At 43.6% G+C, this 21,864-nt stretch overlaps 1 protein-coding gene across 1 annotated transcript; it reads left to right on the top strand.

Annotated features, from left to right (window-relative positions):
• The first annotated feature begins 371 nt into the window (after nt 1–371).
• Nucleotides 372–21,056, top strand: abcd2 (ATP-binding cassette, sub-family D (ALD), member 2). Its single transcript, XM_076012083.1, has 10 exons — nt 372–1,529; nt 2,495–2,675; nt 2,837–2,958; nt 13,183–13,345; nt 14,035–14,129; nt 15,491–15,636; nt 17,037–17,182; nt 18,446–18,530; nt 20,471–20,596; nt 20,680–21,056. Exons 1-10 carry the CDS (start codon nt 549–551, stop codon nt 20,969–20,971), a joined length of 2,337 nt encoding a protein of 778 aa, XP_075868198.1. The 5' UTR covers nt 372–548; the 3' UTR covers nt 20,972–21,056.
• The last annotated feature ends 808 nt before the right edge of the window (nt 21,057–21,864 follow it).

The raw sequence follows: 21,864 nt of genomic DNA, 5'->3' as shown, positions 1-21,864 counted from the left end.
TTCTTTGTTTACTAGTTTGTTTTTTCTTACAAATTTCCAGGACAGATTCTGCATTTCTCTTTTTTTTTATATATATATATATATATATCTCCATATGAAAAGCTGGGATATGGTGCAAACACCGCAGCCAATCACGGACCGCCGGGGGTGTGACCATTGAGAAAAACCGGTGCACGAGCGTGAGACGGAAATGAATGGTGTGAAGCGGAAACGCCTTCGCATTGACCTACAAAATAACAGCACGAACATCTCGAAGCGGCGCTGCCGCTATTAGAAAAATGGACGTGGTTGTCCCCCAATGGCATTTTATTCTTTTGACCAGCTGTGACCGGAAGTGCACTCAACGTAATTCATGCGTACTTGACTGGGCACTGATAACAGCAGGATGTAGCGGTTCGTGAGTCGGGCTCGCTCCGCATCAATACACCCATCAGGAGCCCCCGTGCGAGTTAACGTCGATGCGACGGGTGTGATTATATTTTCTGAGGTGGAGTTAGGTGATGGCTACGACGGGGATCCACGGCAAGCTCTACTAAAACGGGGGGAAAATGTCCAACATCCTCGACGCAGCGTCCAGAGTGAGATGGGACCGCACGACTGCGGCGAAGCGAGCCGTGATCCTGGCGGCGGCTGCGTACGGCGTCAGAACGCTGTATCCCATCATCTGGCGGCGGCTGAGCAAAAACAGAGATAACCGGAAGGATCATTACCATCACCACCACCAACACCATCATAATCATCATCGAGGATCCAGGCCGGAGAACGGTGCCACCTGCGCGGCAAGCGCGCACGGAGACGCCGCGAAGGACAGGAAGGTGTCGCCGGGTGTGAATGCGGAGTTTTTCCAGCAGATCGTAGCACTCGGTCGGATCCTCTTCCCCAGGCTGCTGTCCAGGGAGCTGGGCTTGCTCTCCCTGCACTCGGTGGCACTCATATCGCGGACGTTCCTGTCCATCTACGTGGCCGGCTTGGATGGCAAGATCGTCAAAACGATCGTGGAGAAGAAGCCCAAGCTGTTCATCATCCAGCTCGTCAAGTGGCTCCTCATTGCCATCCCGGCCACGTTCGTCAACAGCGCCATCCGGTACCTCGAGTGCAAGCTGGCGCTGGCCTTCCGTACCCGGCTGGTGGACTATGCCTACCGAACCTACTTCACCGACCAGACCTACTACAAAGTCAGCAACATGGACGGAAGGCTCGCCAACCCGGACCAGTCGCTCACGGAGGACGTGATGATGTTCTCCCAGTCCGTGGCGCACCTCTACTCCAACCTTACCAAGCCCATCCTGGACGTCATGCTCACCTCCTACACGCTCATCCAGACCGCCCGCTCCAGGGGGGCCAACGCCTCCGGGCCCACCCTGCTGGCCGGCTTGGTGGTCTTCTGCACGGCCAAGGTCCTGCGCGCCTGTTCGCCCAAGTTTGGCAAACTGGTGGCCGAGGAGGCTCACCGGAAGGGCTACCTGCGCTACGTGCACTCCCGGATCATCGCCAACGCGGAGGAGATCGCCTTCTACAGGGGACACAAGGTGCGTGGAAAAACGAGTGTCCATCACGTCGTTGTTCATCAGTCACCACGATTTGTATTTCTGCAGACTGAATTATCTGAATGTTTGAGTGATTGGGATCAAAGGTTGGTGTGGTGTTATGAATACGTCCAGTATGCGAGTGACAGTGCATTACTGCACTATAATGACAATCAGCTGTTTTCACTTATAGCCTGCTATGTTTTCCGTTGTTTCAATTGTTCACATTTTTCTACAGTCATTGCTTTTATCGCTTTTTTGCTTTTTTAATTGTCAATTTTTGATGACACTTCTTGTTTTTTGCCGTCCACTTTGCTGCTGGAATCATTTGTTGGTAGGTTGCGGCGTCAACAACGAATGAATCACTAAATTGAAGTTAAAAAATAATAATAATAGAAATAAAATAAAAGCAAAACAGAAACAATTCAACGATGCAACTGTATGCAAGCATACTGGAAAACTCCCACAGGCGATATATAGGCGAATATATATATATATATACATACATATATACATATATATATTTATATACACGCATCTAGATATGCATCTAGATTAACTGGTTACAGTTCCATTCATTAATGTTTTTGATCCTTTTATTAGAGACCGATTCGATAGGAATCGATTTGATACAAATTGATTCGATTCATAAGATTTGATGCTGTAGTAAATTGGTTGTATATTTTTATAAAACAAACTTTCAGTGTACTATGAAAGTGACAGTACAATATTTTCTTTTCAAATATGACCAAATTCTTATCAAAAAAGACCAAATATCCCAAAGCATTGTGCCTTTGTGGCACTGGCAAAAACGCACATACAAAACAGAACAACAAAATGACATGTCAATGTATTTATTTTTAAACATTGACCCAAAACAGGTAAGAAAAGTGCAATATCTTAGCCTGAGGAATGAGCATATGGCTTCAACATATATATATATATTCTTCCTTGTGATTTTCTTGTAGGTGGAGATGCGTCAGCTGCAGAAATGCTACCGCGCCCTGGCCAGCCAGATGAACCTCATCCTGTCCAAGCGCCTGTGGTACATCATGATCGAGCAGTTCCTCATGAAGTACGTGTGGAGCGGCAGCGGCCTGGTCATGGTGGCCGTGCCCATCATCACCGCCACCGGCTTCGCAGACAACGGTGTGGGTTGTCTTTAATCTTCTTCCGCGCACTCAGAGTGAAACCTGCGGAGTACCTTTGCTTTTTTTACCGCTTGGCCACGGGTTCTTCAACACCTCCTCTCCACCCCCTCTCCTTCCCTCTTCTCCTCTTGCACCTCCACCGTATCCCTCTCGTTCCAGAGACGGCCGATGGCCAGACACAGGTGATGGTGAGCGAGAGGACGGAGGCCTTCACTACGGCCCGCAATCTCCTTGCCTCGGGTGCCGACGCCATTGAGAGGATCATGTCCTCCTACAAAGAGGTGAGTGGGAGAAACTGAAAAACGAGCACCGCGATAAAGGTGTTTTTTTTCCAAAAGGTGAGCGTGAGCTTTTGGTGTCGGGTTGTTGGGTTGCGTCTATGCCATAGGCGTCAAACTCTGGTCCGCAGGCCAAATTTGGCCCACAGTTTAATTATACTTGGCTCATGAGGTAATATTAAAGAGCTGGCCTGCCATTATTATACAGCACATGTACTGCTAATACTACAAATCCCAGAATGCTCTGCTGGTATTTTGGCAGACTACTTTAACAGACTATAAGTAACGTTTCCTTTATGCACTTTTTTGTGCTACTCCAAGGCATGGTCTTGAATAGTTGTATGTTCATTGAAGAATATTATTCTTAGTTGATTGGTTTATTGTTGTTATGTATTATCGGCCCGTGGTAAAAAAGGTTACTGTGTAGTGGCCACACACTAGCAGGAAAATATATTGTTTCCGTGGGTTAGAATTCACAGCTATCTAGCCCTTGTTTACATTGCAACGAGACTACATTACCAACGTTCCCTAGCAGTGAGGTTCAGGAAGTGTTACGTGAGAGTGCGTGTTGTGTTTTCAGTTGGAATGAGATGATGTGCAATGAACAAGACGCTTATTTCCTCTGTCCACAAAAGTGTCTTTCAGCCTTTTTGTTCCCATGCGCCTACAGCTGTTGAAATTTGAATCAGAAGGCTGCAAATAAAATAAGAGGCAAACGATTTTTATTTTCATTTGATTTATTTCAATGTTTTTCTAATTTGAAATTTGATTTTGCATGTGTCCAAAATGAAGTTATTTATTGCGTAGTATAAGCTTTGCTTGTTCCATATTCAGGTTGAAGACATATTAAATCAACATGTATTTGAGTTTGACACCCCTGTTCTGTTCGGAGTGTGTGTGTGTGTGTGTGTGTGTGTGTGTGTGTGTGTGTGTGTGTGTGTGTGTGTGGTTGTGTGTGCGTGCAAGTTGCAAGTTGGCTCACATCGGTGTGAGGGGTGACACTTGATGCCCTGCCCCTCAAGTCAGAAGCTCTAGCTAATGACGTTTGAGAGCGCAGCAAAAAAAAAAAATTCTGCTTTTCATCTGCGCAGCCGAGCTTTGCCCTTCTTACAGGACCAGAACACCTTCCAGGTCTGGATTTCCCCTTTAGCTCCCGCCTCCTCCTCAGAGAGAGCGCAGACACTTCAGGTCGGAGCTCCTTGAGAGGCTTCTGCAGCATTTCAGTCATCGAAATCTCAGCAAGTTTCCGCTTTCGCTGCTCTGGTTTTACCAGCGCACACAGCCCTCAAATGAAAGCTTGAATTTAAAAAAACATTTTTTTAGTCTTTCTGTCCCAACACAGCCTCCTATTTCATGGCGATTCATTTAGTTTTCCACACTGTTTTGCTGCAAATCGTTACCGATCATATAGAATAGAATTGAATAGAATAGAATCGAAGCCTTTAGGAATCCCGCATTGGAGAAATTTGCATAATTACAGCAACAATACAGTAGAAAATAATGGATATTATATTCATTTAAAAGAACTAATAACAATAATAATAATAATAATAATAATAATAATGATAAAATATTTATAGAATAAGAAGGAACAAAGCATCAGTGCCAAACCTCATTGAAAAATAACTATGAGAGATATGAGAGAGTTGTTGTTTTTTTTAGCATCATTGTTATTTTTTCAGTAGGAAGAAGTCCCTCTTACCGAGCTGCATGTGCCTGCCTGCTTTAACTTCCTAACTTCCCCTTAGGTTTTTGATTTTGGCTCTTTGATATGCAGCAAGCAAACAGGCCCATGCATGCATGAGCAGCAGACGTGTGTTTATGTGCGTGAGTCATTCAGAAACACACATCACCAACCCCTGCAACAAAAAAAAAAGGAACATTCCTCAGGCAGCCTGCAGACACCTCCGGTCGATGTACAGTGCAGCTGCTCAGCTTTTATTTCAGGTCTACCTGGCTGTGTTTTATTTATTTATTTATCATCAGGTCTAATTTACCACAAAGGCAAAGTGTAAAAATTTTGGAACCCGGTTGAAAATCCACCGTCATGTGAATAGACGAAAAGACCCTCGTGATGAGTTTACACAAGCTTCTATGTTGTGAGCATCGTCCGTTTGAGATGTGAAAAAAAGTTGAACACAGAAAGTCTTTATAGGCATTAATTCCTCAAGATTAAACATCCTGCGAGGCTCGCGTCACTGCAGGTCAGCCAGCATTGCACGCTCTTGCGCGCACACACACACCCGTTCAGTGCTACTTGGCTCAGCTTAGCCTAGCTGTGAATAATCCTCCATCTGTTGATCTTTGAGGCTGCACTCCCACATCCCTTCCTTCACACTACGCTCTGTCTGAATGTCTGTATGATGGCTTGACAGATTTTATTCTCAAAGCTAGAGCTTGTGACCCAAGGGTGTGAATCACAAGGATCGGTTGAGGAACTACCTCTTGAGTAGTTTTATTATATTTTTTATGGATGAGTGATATTCTGGTCATGACCGGACTGAAGGAGGGATAGTGAGGGAAAAAGAGAGTAGAAAGGGAATGTAAGTGAGGGGCAAGAGGGAGCAGAGAAGGATAGAGAGAGCAACTGCCAACAATATAAGTATTGCGTAAAAAAAATTATCCAATAGGGCGACACGGTGGCGCAGTGGTTAGCGCTGCCGCCTCACAGCAAGAAGGTTGTGGGTTCGATTCCGGGGCCCGGGCCTGGGACCTTTCTGTGTGGAGTTTGCATGTTCTCCCTGTGTCTGCGTGGGTTCTCTCCGGGTTCTCCGGCTTCCTCCCACACTCCAAAAACATGCATGTGAGGTCAATTGAACACTCTAAATTGTCAGTAGGTGTGCATGTGAGTGTGAATGGTTGTCTGTTTCTATGTGGCCCTGCGATGAACTGGCGACTTGTCCAGGGTGTCCCCTGCCTTCGCCCTGTCTTAGGGCCTTCGCCCTAAGACAGCTGGGATAGGCTCCAGCAGACCCCCGTGACCCTGATGGGTATGGAAAATGAATGAATGAATTATCCAATATTGAACTAATTCAAATCATAAACATATTAACTCATCAAAAATAAGATAAATACACACACAAAAAAATAAGATAACCACTTGTAAAGTCTTACCTTCGCCTGGAAGCTGATGGCATTGCTTTTCCAGATACTAGCCAGTCTTGTCATGGCTGATGTTGCTATGCCGATTCTTGTTTTTATCTCTTTTGTAGAGCTGCCATCTGCGCTCACAAAGGACCCGAGATATTTGAAGTCCTTTACTTCTTCCAGCATTTGTCCGTTAATTGTGATGTTCGGTAATGGTAAGTGTTTGTGGCTGCTGACCAGGATCTTGCTTTTCTCTGCACTTATCTCTATGCCATATGCTCTTGCCGCCTCTTCCAGTCTAGTGGTTATTTCCTGGAGTTCGCCCTCGCGTTTTTCCCATAAGGTCGATGTCATCCTCAAAGTGGAGGTTGGAGATGGGTCTTCCCCCGATGGTAACGGAGGTGTGGAATTCTTGGAGTACTTTTTCCATGATGTTCTCCAGGCAGGAACACATTGAATAAGATAGGGGAGAGGAAACAGCCTTGGCGGACAATAGATGTTTGGAAAGGTTTGTCTATGCTGTTGTTTATAAAAACTGCACTGCTTGAGTCTGTGTACAGTGCTTGGATGACCTGTATAGTTGTAGTGTCTGAGAACCTGCCATAGTCCCTCGTGCCAAACATGATCAAAGGCTTTTTTGAAGTCAATAAAGTTGTGGTACAAGTCGTGCTGGTGCTGAAGGTGCTTCTCGATCAGTAGTCTGAAATTGAAGATCTGTTCGGTGGTGCTCCTTTTGGGTCTGAATCCTGCCTGTTCCTCTGAGAGAATTTCCTCTGCCCTGTTCCTCAGTCTGTTCAGGATGATCCGCAGCATTACTTTACTAGCATGATAGATGAGGCTGATGGTTCTGTAGTTTTGGCACTGCCTTGAGTTCCCTTTCTTGGGGATAGGGATGATCAGAGATTGGAAATGGATTGTGCATTTTTGAGGCCACTGCTTGGTATCCCATATCTTTGGGCATATGTGTGTCAATGCTATTATAATGCTTCCATAGCTCTGCTAGGATGTTATCGATGCCAGGTGACTTGACGATTTTTAGGCTCTTTACTGCCTCCTCTACTTCCGCTTGCAGTATTGGTGCATCCTCACATTCACTGTAGGGCTTGATGGCATTGGCTAGTATGGTGGGGTCTAGTGTTATTCTACAGTTGTAAAGTTCCTGGAAATACTCTGTCCACCGTTGGGTTATTTCTGCTTTCTCGGTTAATAGGGATCCATGTTTGTCTTCTATTATTGTGGATAGGTTGTTGTGTCCTTGTCAGTTTATTTAGTGTTGTGTATGCTGCTTTACAGTTGCCCTGCCGTATCCCTGCATCTATGCTCTCTGACCTCGTATGACACAGGGCCAGTCTGTCTCACCACCAACCTTGTGCAGACGTGCCTATGTAAAAACAGATCAGCAGGACACTGTCCAGTTGTGTAGTTAGGTGTAGTCCGATACTGCAACAAGAACAGGGATAGCCTGTCATCAATGTTCATAGTAGTGCTTGCAAGTTTTTTCATACCTGTCTTGAATGTCTGAACATATCTCTGAACTAGACCATTTGTTGACGGGTGACCTGGTGCACTTGTTGTGTGCAGAATCCCATTCTGCTGAACAAAGGTCTGGAACTCCTCAGAAGTGAAAGTGGTGTCATTATCAGTTCCAATTTGCTCAGGCAATCCATAGAAGGCAAACAGTCTCTTTAGCCTTGTAACAGTAGCCTGCGAAGTCATTTATAACATACTAAACAATTCTAACCATTTAGTGTAAGAATCAACCACATTCATGAACATGTTGTTCAGGACAGGACAGGCAAAGTCTATATGTATTATTTTCCAGGATTCACCTGGAAACTCCCATGGGTGTAGTGAAACATGCTAAGGCCTTTTTTTGCTCGAGCTGACACGTTTCACATTCCTTGCACATTTTTGTTCCACATCAGAGTCAAGCCCTGGCCACCAATCAAATTTATGAGCAAGAGCGTATTGTCCCAAAACCTGGTTACTTGTCTTACACTTCACAAAAGTAGACTGTTCTGCCTCAGTCCACTTTCAAGACACATTTTCTCTGAGCAGTCTGTACAGTGGTGCCAACACTGTGCTTTGTTGTGGCATCAAAGTTGGTGGGCGGATCCTAACGCCTGATTTGTTACCCTGCACATCAAGTCAAGGCAAATCGATTCCGGATAATTGGTCGTAGAGTGCAGAAAGAACTCTGACATTTTCATTAAAGTCTTCTGCTTTACACGCTACATGCTATATATATACATATACACTATATTACCAAAAGTATTTGCTCACCTGCCTCGACTCACAAATGAACTTAAGTGCCATCCCATTCCTAACAAATAGGGTTCAATATTATGTTGGTCCACCTTTTGCAGCTATTACAGCTTCAACTCTTCTGGGAAGGCTGTCCACAAGGTTGAGGAGTGTGTTTAAGGGAATATTTCACCATTCTTCCAAAAGCGCATTGGTGAGGTCACACACTGATGTTGGTCGAGAAGGCATGGCTCTCAGTCTCCGCTCTAATTCATCCCAAAGGTGTTCTATCGGGTTCAGGTCAGGACTCTGTGCAGGCCAGTCAACTTCATCCACACCAGACTCTGTCATCCATGTCTTTATGGACCTTGCTTTGTGCACTGGTGCACAGTCATGTTGGAAGAGGAAGGGGCCCGCTCCAAACTGTTCCCACAAGGTCGGGAGCATGGAATTGTCCAAAATGTTTTGGTATCCTGAAGCATTCAGAGTTCCTTTCACTGGAACTAAGGGGCCAAGTCCGACTCCTGAAAAATAACCCCACACCATAATTCCTCCTCCACCAAATTTCACACTTGGCACAATGCAGTCCGAAATGTACCGTTCTCCTGGCAACCTCCAAACCCAGACTCGTCCATCAGATTGCCAGATGGAAAAGCGTGATTCATCACTCCAGAGAACGCGTCTCCACTGCTCTATAGTCCAGTGGCGGCGTGCTTTACACCACTGCATCTGGCGCTTCGCATTGCACTTGGTGATGTATGGCTTGGATGCAGCTGCTCTGCCATGGAAACCCATTCCATGAAGCTCTCTGCGTACTGTACTTGGGCTGATCTGAAGGCCACATGAAGTTTGGAGCACTGCAGCAATTGACTGTGCAGAAAGTGGGCGACCTCTTTGCACTATGCACCTGAGCATCCGCTGACCCCTCTCCGTCAGTTTACGTGGCCTGCCACTTCGTGGCTGAGTTGCTGTTGTTCCCAAACTCTTCCATTTTCTTATAATAAAGCTGACAGTTGACTGTGGAATATTTAGGAGCGAGGAAATTTCACGACTGGATTTGTTGCACAGGTGGCATCCTATGACAGTTCAACGCTGGAATTCACTGAGCTCCTGAGAGCGACCCATTCTTTCACAAATGTTTGTCAAAACAGTCTGCATGCCTAGGTGCTTGATTTTATACACATGTGGCCAGGCTAAGTGATTAGGACACCTGATTCTGATCATTTGGATGGGTGAGCAAACTCACTCATATATATATATTTATATATATATGTATATATATATATATATATATATACACATATATATATATATATATATATATATATATATATATATATATATATATATATATATATATATATGTATATAAAAATATATATATATATATATATATATATATATATATATATATATATATATATATATATACATATATATATATACATATATATATATATACATATATATATATATATATATATATATATATGTATATATACATATATGTATATACATATATATACACATAAAATTAATTGGTATTTTAATTAATTAATGATGCATTTAATAACATATTTTTGCATTGAATTCAAATTTTAATTAATTAATGACACATTTAAATAATTATTTCATGATGTATTTATTTAATTTTGGCACTTTTAGTCCTCCATATTAATGTCCTTGAGTGTCGCTAAATAACCTCAAAATATTTTCTGAGCATCTCCCCAAGCTACACTTTGGTTCACTCGAATGCTTGATCTCTGCCCAGTTCAGACTAAGTTGCTTTAGCCAGTCTCTGCCACATAATGTGGCTCCACGTCCTTTGACAACTAGAAGTGGCAAAACTGCTGTCTGATCCTGATAACCTACTGTAACTGTGATCTGGCCCAAAACAGGGATGCAACCTCCATTATAAGCTCTGAGCTTCACTTTAGCTCTTTGCAGTGGCAAGTGTGAAAACTGCCTTTTGTATGTTATCTCTGAAATAACACTCTTCCTGGCACCATTATCTATTTCCATCTCTAAGTCTACATCATTAAATGAGAATTTTGCTATATACAGATCAGTATCCTCACTTGTGACAGTCAGAACAGTAAACATTTCAAGCTCTGAATCTTCTTCAGCTGTCACATATTTTGTGTTTTTTTTGTTTTTGTTTTGTTTGTTTTTTGCTGGCCAGTTCCTCTTGATTTTGTAAACTGTACTTGCCTCTAAGCAACATGCCTTTTTAATGTGTCCTATCTTACCACAATTATGACATTTAGTGTCTTTGAAATGGCACTCATTTGCATTGTGATTTCCCCTTTGCACCTGTAGCAGTTCCTGGCTCCCAGTAGCTTTGCCTTGTGGACGCTTGCAGCTCCTGCAGTCTTGCTTTCCATCCTTCGTCTCCATGTTGAGGTCTATCTCAAACGCTTTGGCGAAAGTGAGATCATTTTCAGAGTGGAGTCTCCTCTGGCAAGCTTTGTTTTGTATTCTGCTGACGTACTGATCTTGCAGTGATGAGTCCAGGTTTGCACTGAACACGCAGTTGGCAGCACACTGTTTCAACTCAGCCACGTAGTATGCAACCAGCTGATTGGCTTTTTGATTACACCAGTTAAAGCGGAACCTTTCTGCTACCAACAGCAGCTTTGGCTCAAAATGTTGCTTTAAAGCAGTCACTATCTCATCAAACGTCTTGTTTTTCTTATTGAGCTGTACTCAATGTCTCAAAAGTCCATATATTGTTGCGCCCAATTACACTTACAGTGTAGCCACTTGCTTTCCTGCGGCTATGTCTTTAGCTTCAAAAAACTGTTCTAGCCGTTCAACATACGCCGACCACGGCTCGTTTTCTGGCTTAAACTCGTCCATTCTTCCAAACAGGACCATTGTACTCACTAGTACCGACACCGTGTATCTCTCCTTCCCCGCAAAAAAAATCTTGTGTTACTCCTGGTCGCCAGTGATATAACTTAACGAGGCGAACACACAGAGGCTGTAGTGTGTGTGACTTTACTGCCAGATGGGTATGTGCACTTAAGAGTGACATAGATGGATCAGATAAATACAAGGCAAGGATTGTAGCAAAAGGTTACAGTCAGAAACAAGGGACTGACTACGAAGAGACATTTTCACCCGCAGCTGACATGACAAGTGTGAGATTAATCATGCAAAAGGCCGCACAGGAGGATTTAGTCCTACACCAAATGGATGTTAAGACAGCCTATTTGCATGCACCGATTGATTGTAAAATCTATATAGAGCAACCTGATGGGTATGTGAATAAATCACCTACTGGTGAAAATCTAGTTTTCAAATTGCACAAGCCTCTCTATGGGCTAAAACAGTCCGTTAGAAATTGGAATGCAGTGTTGCACACATATTTAACTAGTAATGGTTTTCTATAAAATCCTGGTGAATACTATGTGTATACAAGAGAGAAACATGATGATAAGGTGATATTAATTATATGGGTTGACAACCTCATCATAGCAGCTAGCAACCATGGTGTACTTAACCGTGTGAGAGCGATGCTCACTAAAAGATTTCAAATGACAGATCTAAGGAAATTGAAGCATTTTCTGGGTATTGATTTTGACCTAACAAGGTAAAGTCAAAATGTCTCAAAAGAGATATGTATACAAAATTCTAGAGAGATTTGAAAAGCAGGATTTTGCACCAGGTCCTGGGTGACAGGACAGACTCAGGCCAGTTTGAAAACCCCTTTGACAGACAACACAGCAAGGACCGTGACATCGCCTGGTATGGCACAGCTGGGGCCCCACCCTGGAGCCAGCCCTAGGGTTTAGGCTTGTATGCGAGCACCTGGTGGCCGGGCCCCGTGGCCCAGCCCGAAGGAGTGACATGGGTCCAACCTCCTGTGGGCTCACCATCCGCAGAGGAAGCCGTAGGGGTCGGGTGCAGTGTGGTTCGAATGGCAGTCGAGGTCGAGGGCCTCGACGACCTGGGCCTTGGAAATAGCCTCTAGCTGTAGGGACATGGAATGTCACCGCGCTGGGGGTAAGGAGCTTGAGCTTGTGCGGAAGGCGAGAGGTACCGGCTAGATATGGTCGGGCTAACCTCCACGCACAGCCTGGGCTCTGGAACCCAGCTCCTCGAGAGGGGCTGGACTCTCCATTTGTATGGCGTTGCCCGCTGTGAGCTGCGGCGGGCTTGTGCGGGCGTGGTTATTGCCCCACAGCTCAGCTGGCACGTGTTGGAGTTTACCCCGGTGAACAAGAGGGTCGCGTCCCTGCACCTTTGGGTTGGGGACAGGTCTCTCACTGTGATTTCGGCCTATGGCCCGAATAGCAGTGCAGAGTACCCCGCCTTCTTGGAGTCTCTCGGAGGGGTGCTGGATGGTACTCCGACTGGGAACGCCGTTGTTCTGCTGCGGACTTCAATGCACATGTGGCAAACGACAGTGAGACCTGGAGAGGCATGTTTTAGGGAATGGCCTCTCTGATCTGAACCCGAACAGTGATCTGTTGCTGGACTCTATACATATACATATATATATATATATATATATATATATATATATATATGTGAGAAAACGCCGAGAAAACAGTCTTCCATCATTTTTTAGCGTTTCTTCCCAAAAGCTAACTGCTCAGGTTATTTTTGCTTGCTAATGTCGTTGTTACAGTTAGCCAACAAGTAATAAACAAACATCAGGTCACACTATTAGTAAAATAATAGTTCCTCTCAGTCAAGTTTATTTTCCTTAATTATTTTTAAGCTAATTGTGACAGTACTATTGCAGCGCTGGAGCCTTAACTTACGCAGGTTTACATCAAAAGAGCCGGGGGAATGCAGTTGTTTCACTGGTGACACGCTCATGTGTTTCTGCTCAGCGTTCCACCCCATCACCTCGCTGCTTGTTGTCTCCATTTGTTTGGTGAGCAGGTCACTGAGCTGGCAGGCTACACCGCGCGGGTGCACAACATGTTTGTGGTGTTCGAGGACGTCCAGAAGGGCGTCTACAAGCGCTCCTGTCTGTCATCCGCCATGGGGGCCGTGAAGAAGAGCAAGCCAGGGATGCACATAGACGGACCTCTGGAGATAAAGGGTACAACACACACACGGAATTGGCAAAACCTCTCTTGCTCACCGCAGTTGCGGTTTGCTCGTCTGATCTGGACATTTTGGACAAAAAAAATAAAAAATACAGAACAGAAAAAAAACAGCATATTTAGCACAAGGCAGGGCAAACTCTTTGACTGGTGGGGCCACAATAAGTTCCAAAATTTGACTGAGGGAGCCGGAGCAGTAGCAGATGAATGGAGTGTTTTGGTGACCCACCTCATAGGAGGAAAAAAATTGATCACGGGATATGTAGAAAAACATGTGCTTTAATGTCAATTGAAAATGAACAAAAGCAAAGTTACAACAAAATCAGTGTCTTTGAAGACCCACAGTATTTAGGTCTTTCTTGAAATGACCCTTAAAACACTGAAAAAATGGATGAAATACACACATGCTTTCTTAAAAGTGAAGCTGGCAGTCCAGAGAGCTTCATGAGCAACCAGGGTTGATGCAACAGCTGCTACAAACCAACCCAAAGCTGAAAGACTGTGAAAGTGTTCAAGGGAGATTTCTATTTTTAACCCCCCATAATTCCCACCGTGTATTATTCCGTCCGCAGCCAGATTTGCAACCCCATAACTAACCTAACTAATCCTGTTATATTGCTCTCAAACACACTTGTCTGACCTCTTGGATTCCTTTGACCTTTTTTTTTGTTTTTTCCCACCTCAGGCGAAGTTGTCGACGTGGACAATGGCATTGTGTGCGAGAACGTCCCGATTATCACACCCAACGGGGATGTGGTGGTGTCCTGTCTGAAATTCAAGGTACGAAGGCCTTTTCTTTCATTATAATTATTATCTCTTGTCCCAGTTCACTTCACGCCCTCTTTCACTATCACCCAGTATTTTTTGCTGCTGGTGTGATGGTTTAACTAATCGAAGAGGCTTCAACATGCAACAAGACAATGACCCAAAACACACTGCCAACACAACAAAGGACTTCATCAAGGGGAAACAGTGGAAGGTCTCGGACTGGCCAAGTCAACCGTCAGACCCAATAACCCAATAGAGCCTGCATTTTACCTCCTGAAGAGGAGACAGCATTTCAAATGAAGAACGCAACAGCCTGGTGAAGTCAATGGGTCGCAGGCTCGATGCAGTTATTGCGAGGAAGGGTTATTGCACCAAATATTAAATGTTATTCACTTTAAGTTATTTAAATAATGTCTGTTCCAATACTTTTGCTCATTTGAAAAGTGGGTGGGTTCAATGAAAAGGTGCTCTGTCCTGAGTTGTTTAACACATCTTGATGTAAATAGCATGAAATGAAAGCTGGAATTCTGAACTTTCGTCTCATATCCATCTTTTGATCTGAGACTCAAATGTCTTCAGTATACAACAGAAACAAAGGAATCGACCTTGCCGTTCCAATACTTTTGGAGGGGACTGTACATATATATATATGTATATACATATATATGTGTGTATATATATGTGTGTATATATATATATATATATATGTGTATATATATATATATATATATATATATATATATACATATATATATATATATATATGTATATATATATATATGTATATGTATATATATATGTATATATATATATATATATATATATATATGTATATATATATATATATATATGTATATATATATACGTATCTACAGTATATATATGTAGCCCTCACTGGCAGTACTCGCAAAACCGTTGAACCCTCCGTTCACTGAGGGTAAGAAAACGAAACCGAATGGCGTGGAAACCGGCCCTTAAAACACTTCAGTAGGCATAGCCGACTCGATCCCGTAGCGTCGAAGCAGGCAGAACCTGTGGCGTCGAGCAGGCAGAACCCGTAGCGTCGAAGCAGGCAGAACCCGTGGCGTCGAGCAGGCAGAACCCGTGGCGTCGAAGCAGGCAGAACCCGTGGCGTCGAGCAGGCAGAACCCGTGGCGTCGAAGCAGGCAGAACCCGTAGCGTCGAAGCAGGCAGAACCCGTGGCGTCGAGCAGGCAGAACCCGTGGCGTCTAGCAGGCAGAACCCGTGGCGTCCAGCAGGCAGGGCCGTGGCGTTGGCGTTGAAAAAACTTTCTCTCTCCCACCGCATCTCCCGCTCCTTTTACTTGCGCTGTCATCGCAGCCTGGCATTAATGACTCCTCTCTCCACGGCAGGTGGAGGAGAACATGCACCTGTTGATCACAGGGCCCAACGGCTGTGGGAAAAGCTCCCTATTCCGGATCCTCAGCGGCCTCTGGCCCGTCTACGGCGGCCGGCTGCACAAGCCACCACCTCAACACATGTTCTACATCCCCCAAAGGTACAGAGGCTTCAAAAGTATTCACATTGAAGTAAAGGTCTGGACACTTGTGTAAAGAAAAACGCTCTGGTAAAAGTAAATGTACTGATTCAACTCCTTTGCTCAAGTATAAGTAAGGTAAAGTGACAGGTTCAGAAATGTACTTAAGTAAAAAAGGCATTTATGTTTAATACATTTGTTGATAATTTTGCACTGAACTGACCAGAGGTCTTTATGAGCATCTGCATCATTTTTAACAGATTTTCTACTCTCAATTTTATATATATACATATATATATATATATATACATATATGTATATATATTTTTATTGATTTTTAAGGAACATAGAAAATAAAAGGAACAGAAAAAGAAAAAAGTACAGGTTCATGATGCATATGTTGTTTTGGTTTTTTTGTGTGTACTTCCCTGACGTCATAAAAAAAGAAAAAAAAGATTACTGCGCAAATAAACAAATACTCAAATATAAATACTTTCTTAGTCCAAACACTAATACTAATACTGGTTCAAAAAATAAAATAAAATAAGGTTTTACATTCAATTTCTAGTTTGCCTTGTATAGCTTTTCCTTTTTCTAAATTTTAGCATTTCCCATGATCTCACTCTGTCTTCTTCTTTGCCTTTCAATTTGTAGCTTAGCTTCATAGCTTCATAGGATGCTGTCTCTACCATAGCGTCCACCCATTCCCTCAGATTAGGGCTTACATTTGGAGACCTGTTCCCGAACAGACACATAACAGGAGTCATAACAGTTGAACCAGACCGTTCACTCAGGAAATCCACAGCTTTGACCCAAAATAGAGCCACTAATGTACAGTACTAATGTAACTAATGTAAAGTACTCCCATGTGCAGTGAAAAAAAAGTTTTACATTTTCAGCACTTATTGTCACTCAACAGTTTCATTCTGTGCAATCTCACAGGGGTGTGGTAACATTGATTGAGAAAAACTGATGGCGGTATGTGTAGTAAAACGTATGTGAATTGAAAATGAACAAAAGCAAAATATTTGTCTTTGAATCCCCACAGTATTTAGCTCTGTATCAACATGACTCTAAAAACACTCAGATAATGGATGAAGTGCAGCTATTTTATGACTTACTGACTATTAATATCGCTTCTTCAAGTTCGGCGGGCTAAAAAGCTAAACAGGCAACATATGGCCGTAGTTTCCTCATGCCTGTACTAGATAGAAGTGATATGGCAAGCAGTGTCATCTTAGCCAATGCTGACCCAACTGCCGGACCAACTGCCCTCCCTCAGAGCAGTGAATATTTCATAGCAAGGACGGACGACACCTCGGCCACCTGGCAGCCGTAACGGGAACCTGGGAAAGACACACACAGTACAGTGCTCCTCTTCCACTCATTTTGTGCTGGATCCTTTTGACCCCCACCCCCAGGCCGTACATGTCCATCGGCTCTCTGCGGGACCAGGTGATCTACCCAGACTCGGTGGAGGACATGGCTGCCAGGGGCCTGGAAGACATGGACCTGGAGGCCATCCTGGACATTGTCAACCTCAATCACATCGTGACCAGAGAGGGAGGTGGGAGCAAAGACCCACACACACCATTAGCTTCACAATAACAATAATAATAATGATTATTATTATTATTATTATTATTATTATTATTATTATTATTATTATTATTATTATTATTATTATTTGCATATTCTTTATTATATTATTTATAAATGATTATTATTTATCATCTCCCCTTTAGTCCCCAGAAGGTTAAAACATATCAGATTGCATTACAACAATATAACAACATCACAGAAATTTGCAGTTAAAAAATACTTTCAAATAATACAAACAAATAAATCAATGCTTGTCCAGGCTGTCACCCTGCCTTCGCCCTATGACAGCTCGAATAGGCTCCAGCAGAAGTTCAAGAAGAAGTGGGTATGAAAAATGGAGGGATGGATGAATAATGAATGTTTTAAAAATGAATCGACACATTTAAAAGGGGCCCCAATCATGGGCATTTCCAGATGTGATATACTGAAAATGGTCTGTTTGACTGTTCTGTACCACTGGGAAAAAGATTGTTAAGTTGTTCATAGATAATCAAACAAAAGATTTTTGGTCTTCCCACCTCGGCACAGGAAGATAGATGCAAGAATTGTAGATTAAGACTTAATCAAGACTGTAATATCAAGTAATGTCAAGCTAATATCAGGCACCCACTCTCGCCTGACCAACTAAATAGGCTTTGCGTTGTTGGCCGACCGCTTAGCTTAGCGTCGCGAGAGGGCTTTTAATCTATGAATGGCCACACTGTGAAAATGTTGACAACGGTCTGGATTTTTCACACACAAGCAAAGTCACAGATCATCAGTTGTGGACAAGCAATGCGACCGCAAAGGATTTCATTTTAAAGGAGCCATATTATGCAAAAAGTCTCTTTACTTTACTTATTTTGTATGTGTTTAAAAAAAAAATGTAAATTGCCCTTTGTGATGTCACAAAGTGGCAAACCCCAAACAGATGATTGTTTTAACTCTTTGCGACACCCCCCACAGTTTTGTCCTTGTCCCCTTCCAAGCATGGGGGGGTCTAGGAGTTGTTTTTTTCGCATTAAGCTATGACCAAGTATTTTTGCAGACAGCTTTAAAGGGAGGGCTAATTGCTGTCAATATCATGGGCTCATCATGCTGTTTTCTGCAGAGTCATGCTTCCAGTTCCGCTCAGGGCCTTTCCACCCTCAAATAGATCAAACTTTTCCAGCCACCCCAAAAATATCCCCAGCTTTCAAATAACATTGCAGTTGGTGTGAGCGTTTCTTTTTTTCTGGCTCTGTTCCAGGATGGGATGCCGAGCTGGACTGGAAGGACGTGCTATCCGGAGGCGAGAAGCAGAGGATGGGCATGGCCCGTATGTTCTACCACAGGTGAGGGGACGCAGGGCTTAACCTGCCTGCTGAGACACTCAAACCCATCACCTGCATTAGCATGTTAGCGGTATCACCAGCAGCGAGTTTTCGTTGCTTTGCTAGCATAGCTTGGTGCTTGATTCTTAGCATGTAGCATCACTTGCTTTACTTTTTATTGTTTTTGCATATGTCTGAATTTTTTGGCCCTTAAAAAGTCGACCATATTCATCAGGCCCAAGGACCAGGAAGTAAACCTAAAAGCTAAACCACAGAATAGCACTTGTTAGTTTAATCAATTAGCTTTAGCTTCGGTATCAGTTATCTCTTGGTATCGGGGTCAAATAGTACAATACATGTAGTCAACAGTGATGAAGTGCGTAGCCACTACAGGGACGCAAACCAAACACCTACATTAGCATGTTAGCGGTTGTCTCTCCTTTACCAGCACGTTACTCCACGCACAGGTAAGGTCCTTACACAGCAGGAGCGAATTTGCTAGGCCAATTATTCACGCTATTTTAAAAACTATTGAAGTCAATGGCACAGAACACACTGGCAGCGAATGTTCACTGAGTGAAAAAGCAACGGTTATTTTTTTCGCTCCTGTGTCGAATCTTCCACAAGCAAAAAGGCGAATACTGGACTTCTGACCAATCAAAAATGATGTTGGATGGTCGATGACGTCACATCAACACGTCGCCAATGCTCTCTCCCTCTGCAAACGTAGAGCCAGTTGATGGAGCAGTCCTTCAAACTGTCCGACGGTCATTCTAAAGTACTGGCCAAATTTCACTGGGTCAAATTTGAGCTCCTGGATCGTCGTGTTGAACTCACCCAACTGCTCTTATGTCGGCTATTTTTTTTTTTTAAATGTAATTGTGGAGTAGAAGGCGGTGCTTAGTTTTACGCACATGAGACAAAACTTTTCGGTCGCCACACTTTAAAAAATAAAATCTTATATTTTATTCTTGTTGTTTGTTCTGGTTTAAGTGTGTTCCGAAAATCTTCCTCAATGATGAGCACATCCAAAGTAAAACAAAAACTATTTTATGGCAACAGGAACTTCAATAACGTAGTTGAAAAACGGTTTATAACTGCGGCTTCGTCTTCATCTTCCATCTGCGCACTGACACACACAACACGCCCTCTCAAGACACAAAAAACAAACAATAATAATAATAATACGGTGTATTAATTTTAGCAATACAATAAGCAGAAAACTCATGTCCTCTACAAACTAAGGTAGTCGGCATATGAAAGTCATTCATTGAATGGCTGCAACACCTCTCTGAAGAACAATATTGGGTGAACCCATATACTTCTATTTTTTTCTTTATCTTTTTTTATTCAACCATCAGGACATCATCAGTTGAGGATGTAGTCGACTCCATTGTTTCTCCTTTGGCGCAACAGAAAAAGCTCCAAACTTCATTCGCTTTGCGAATTTTAGACGCATATTCGCGTCGCGCTTGGTGTGTATAGAAAAAAATTGGTGGCGAAACATTTGCGTTTTCGCGTCGCTTCACTTTTTGCCCGGTGTGTAAGGACCTTTACAGTCACATAGTATATAGCTTAGCGCCTGGTTCTTATTATGTACCATTATCTTCTTTACTTTATGACTGCTTTTGAATATATCTGAAAACATTATTCAACAATGGGGCCCAAATAGTATTCATCAGGCCTAAAGACCAGGAAGTAAAGCTAAAAGCTAAAACACGCTTTAGCACTCATTGGTTTAATCAGGTAGCTTCGGTATCAGTTAACTCTTGGTATCCACATAGTACAGTATCGTTCCTGTCGTTGTTTCATAAGTCTGTTAGGTAAGAGCTTCCTCCGCTAGCGACACTGATAGCTGTAGTCGCTACAACACATGCAAGTACAGTTACACAGCTCGGTGTACTGTGGCTACACCTGATATTATATGATATGCAAAAGCCAAATTGCTGTGTGCATTCTAGGCCCAAGTACGCCCTCTTGGACGAGTGCACCAGTGCCGTGAGCATCGACGTGGAGGGCAAGATTTTCCAGGCCGCCAAGGACGCCGGCATCTCCCTGCTGTCCATCACGCACAGACCCTCCCTGTGGTAAGGGGCCACAAAAGTACAACAACAGCCGCTCGTGTTATGTGAAAAATTTTCGAGAAAAGATTTTTTGTCGTCCCCACCAGGAAGTACCACACCCACCTGCTGCAGTTTGACGGCGAAGGTGGCTGGCGCTTCGAGCAGCTAGACACGGCGACGCGCCTCTCGCTGACCGAGGAGAAGCAGCGTCTTGAGTCCCAGCTGGCCGGCATCCCCGAGATGCAGCAGCGCCTCAACGAGCTGTGCAAGATCCTGGGAGACGACTCAGTGCTCAAAACAGATAAGGGGGAAGCGGAGATGGAGGTAGAGGAAGAGGAGAAGGTGGAGGGGCAGGAGGAGGAGGAGGAGGAGCCACAGGCAGCGGGAGAGGGGTCTTGAGGGAGGCCGAGGGGGGGCGGAAGGAGGAGGAGGGTGGGAACTCTGTGAAATGAAGTGGCAGAGGAAGGAAAGAGGAAAGTGGCTCGGGGGTGGGAAGGTTTTCTTTTTTTTTGTCCGTCTTGTTCTGTCTTTTGTTAAGATTGAAAAGCTGTCGAGCTCTAACAGCCAGCTGGGCTTTCAACACTCCCTTTACCTCTTTCTCTTTCTGGGCTCTGCCTTCAGCCGCGTCCACTGCATAGATTTTCAATGTGTGAAAGAGAAAAAATAGATTTTTGATTCCTGTGTTTGTCTTCACAGCGCTTTTATTTGGCTTTGTTTCAAGATGCGACACAAGTCCCGTTTTGTCGGCCGGTGACTTTGTTTCAGATTTCGCTAAATTTAAGAAACAGTACAAAAGGTTTGAATAAGCTGCGTACAAAATTAAACAAGCAAGCAGCATTGAAGAGCACCCCGTGCAAACAATAACTACCTTGCTACTAGAGGATGTGCAGGTAGCCTGTTTTTGGTGCACGTGAAGTGTGAAGCAATGACATCTAGTGGTGGAATTCTGTATTTAGGTCTTATACGGCTCGAACCAAGAATTTGAATATGTAATGCATGTACAAATTGGTTTATCTACCCCAGACTGTAACTGACTTGAATTCAATATCGGGGTATGATTATTCAAGGAAAATGTAGCATGCAATTTTAGTTAATAGAGTGGTTTGTCCAAGTGGTGGCGCTATTGCTGAATGGCAGACTGATCTGTGGAACTGACATCATTCAGGGATTCACGTTGTATTGCCACTGGCCGAGCAGGAATCCTTCTTCGGATAGAACCACTAACTTTGGAGTCATAATCAATATTGTGGGACGTCATAATCAAGCCAGCTGAATTTGCTTTTTTCTTGTCT

Source organism: Nelusetta ayraudi, unplaced genomic scaffold (assembly GCF_046127955.1).
Source record: "Nelusetta ayraudi isolate G7.1 ecotype Tasmania unplaced genomic scaffold, CSIRO-AGI_Nayr_v1 ptg000135l, whole genome shotgun sequence".
NCBI lineage: Eukaryota > Metazoa > Chordata > Actinopteri > Tetraodontiformes > Monacanthidae > Nelusetta > Nelusetta ayraudi.
The sequence above is the reverse complement of the archived record's forward strand: the minus strand, read 5'-3'. Positions and strand labels throughout refer to the sequence as shown.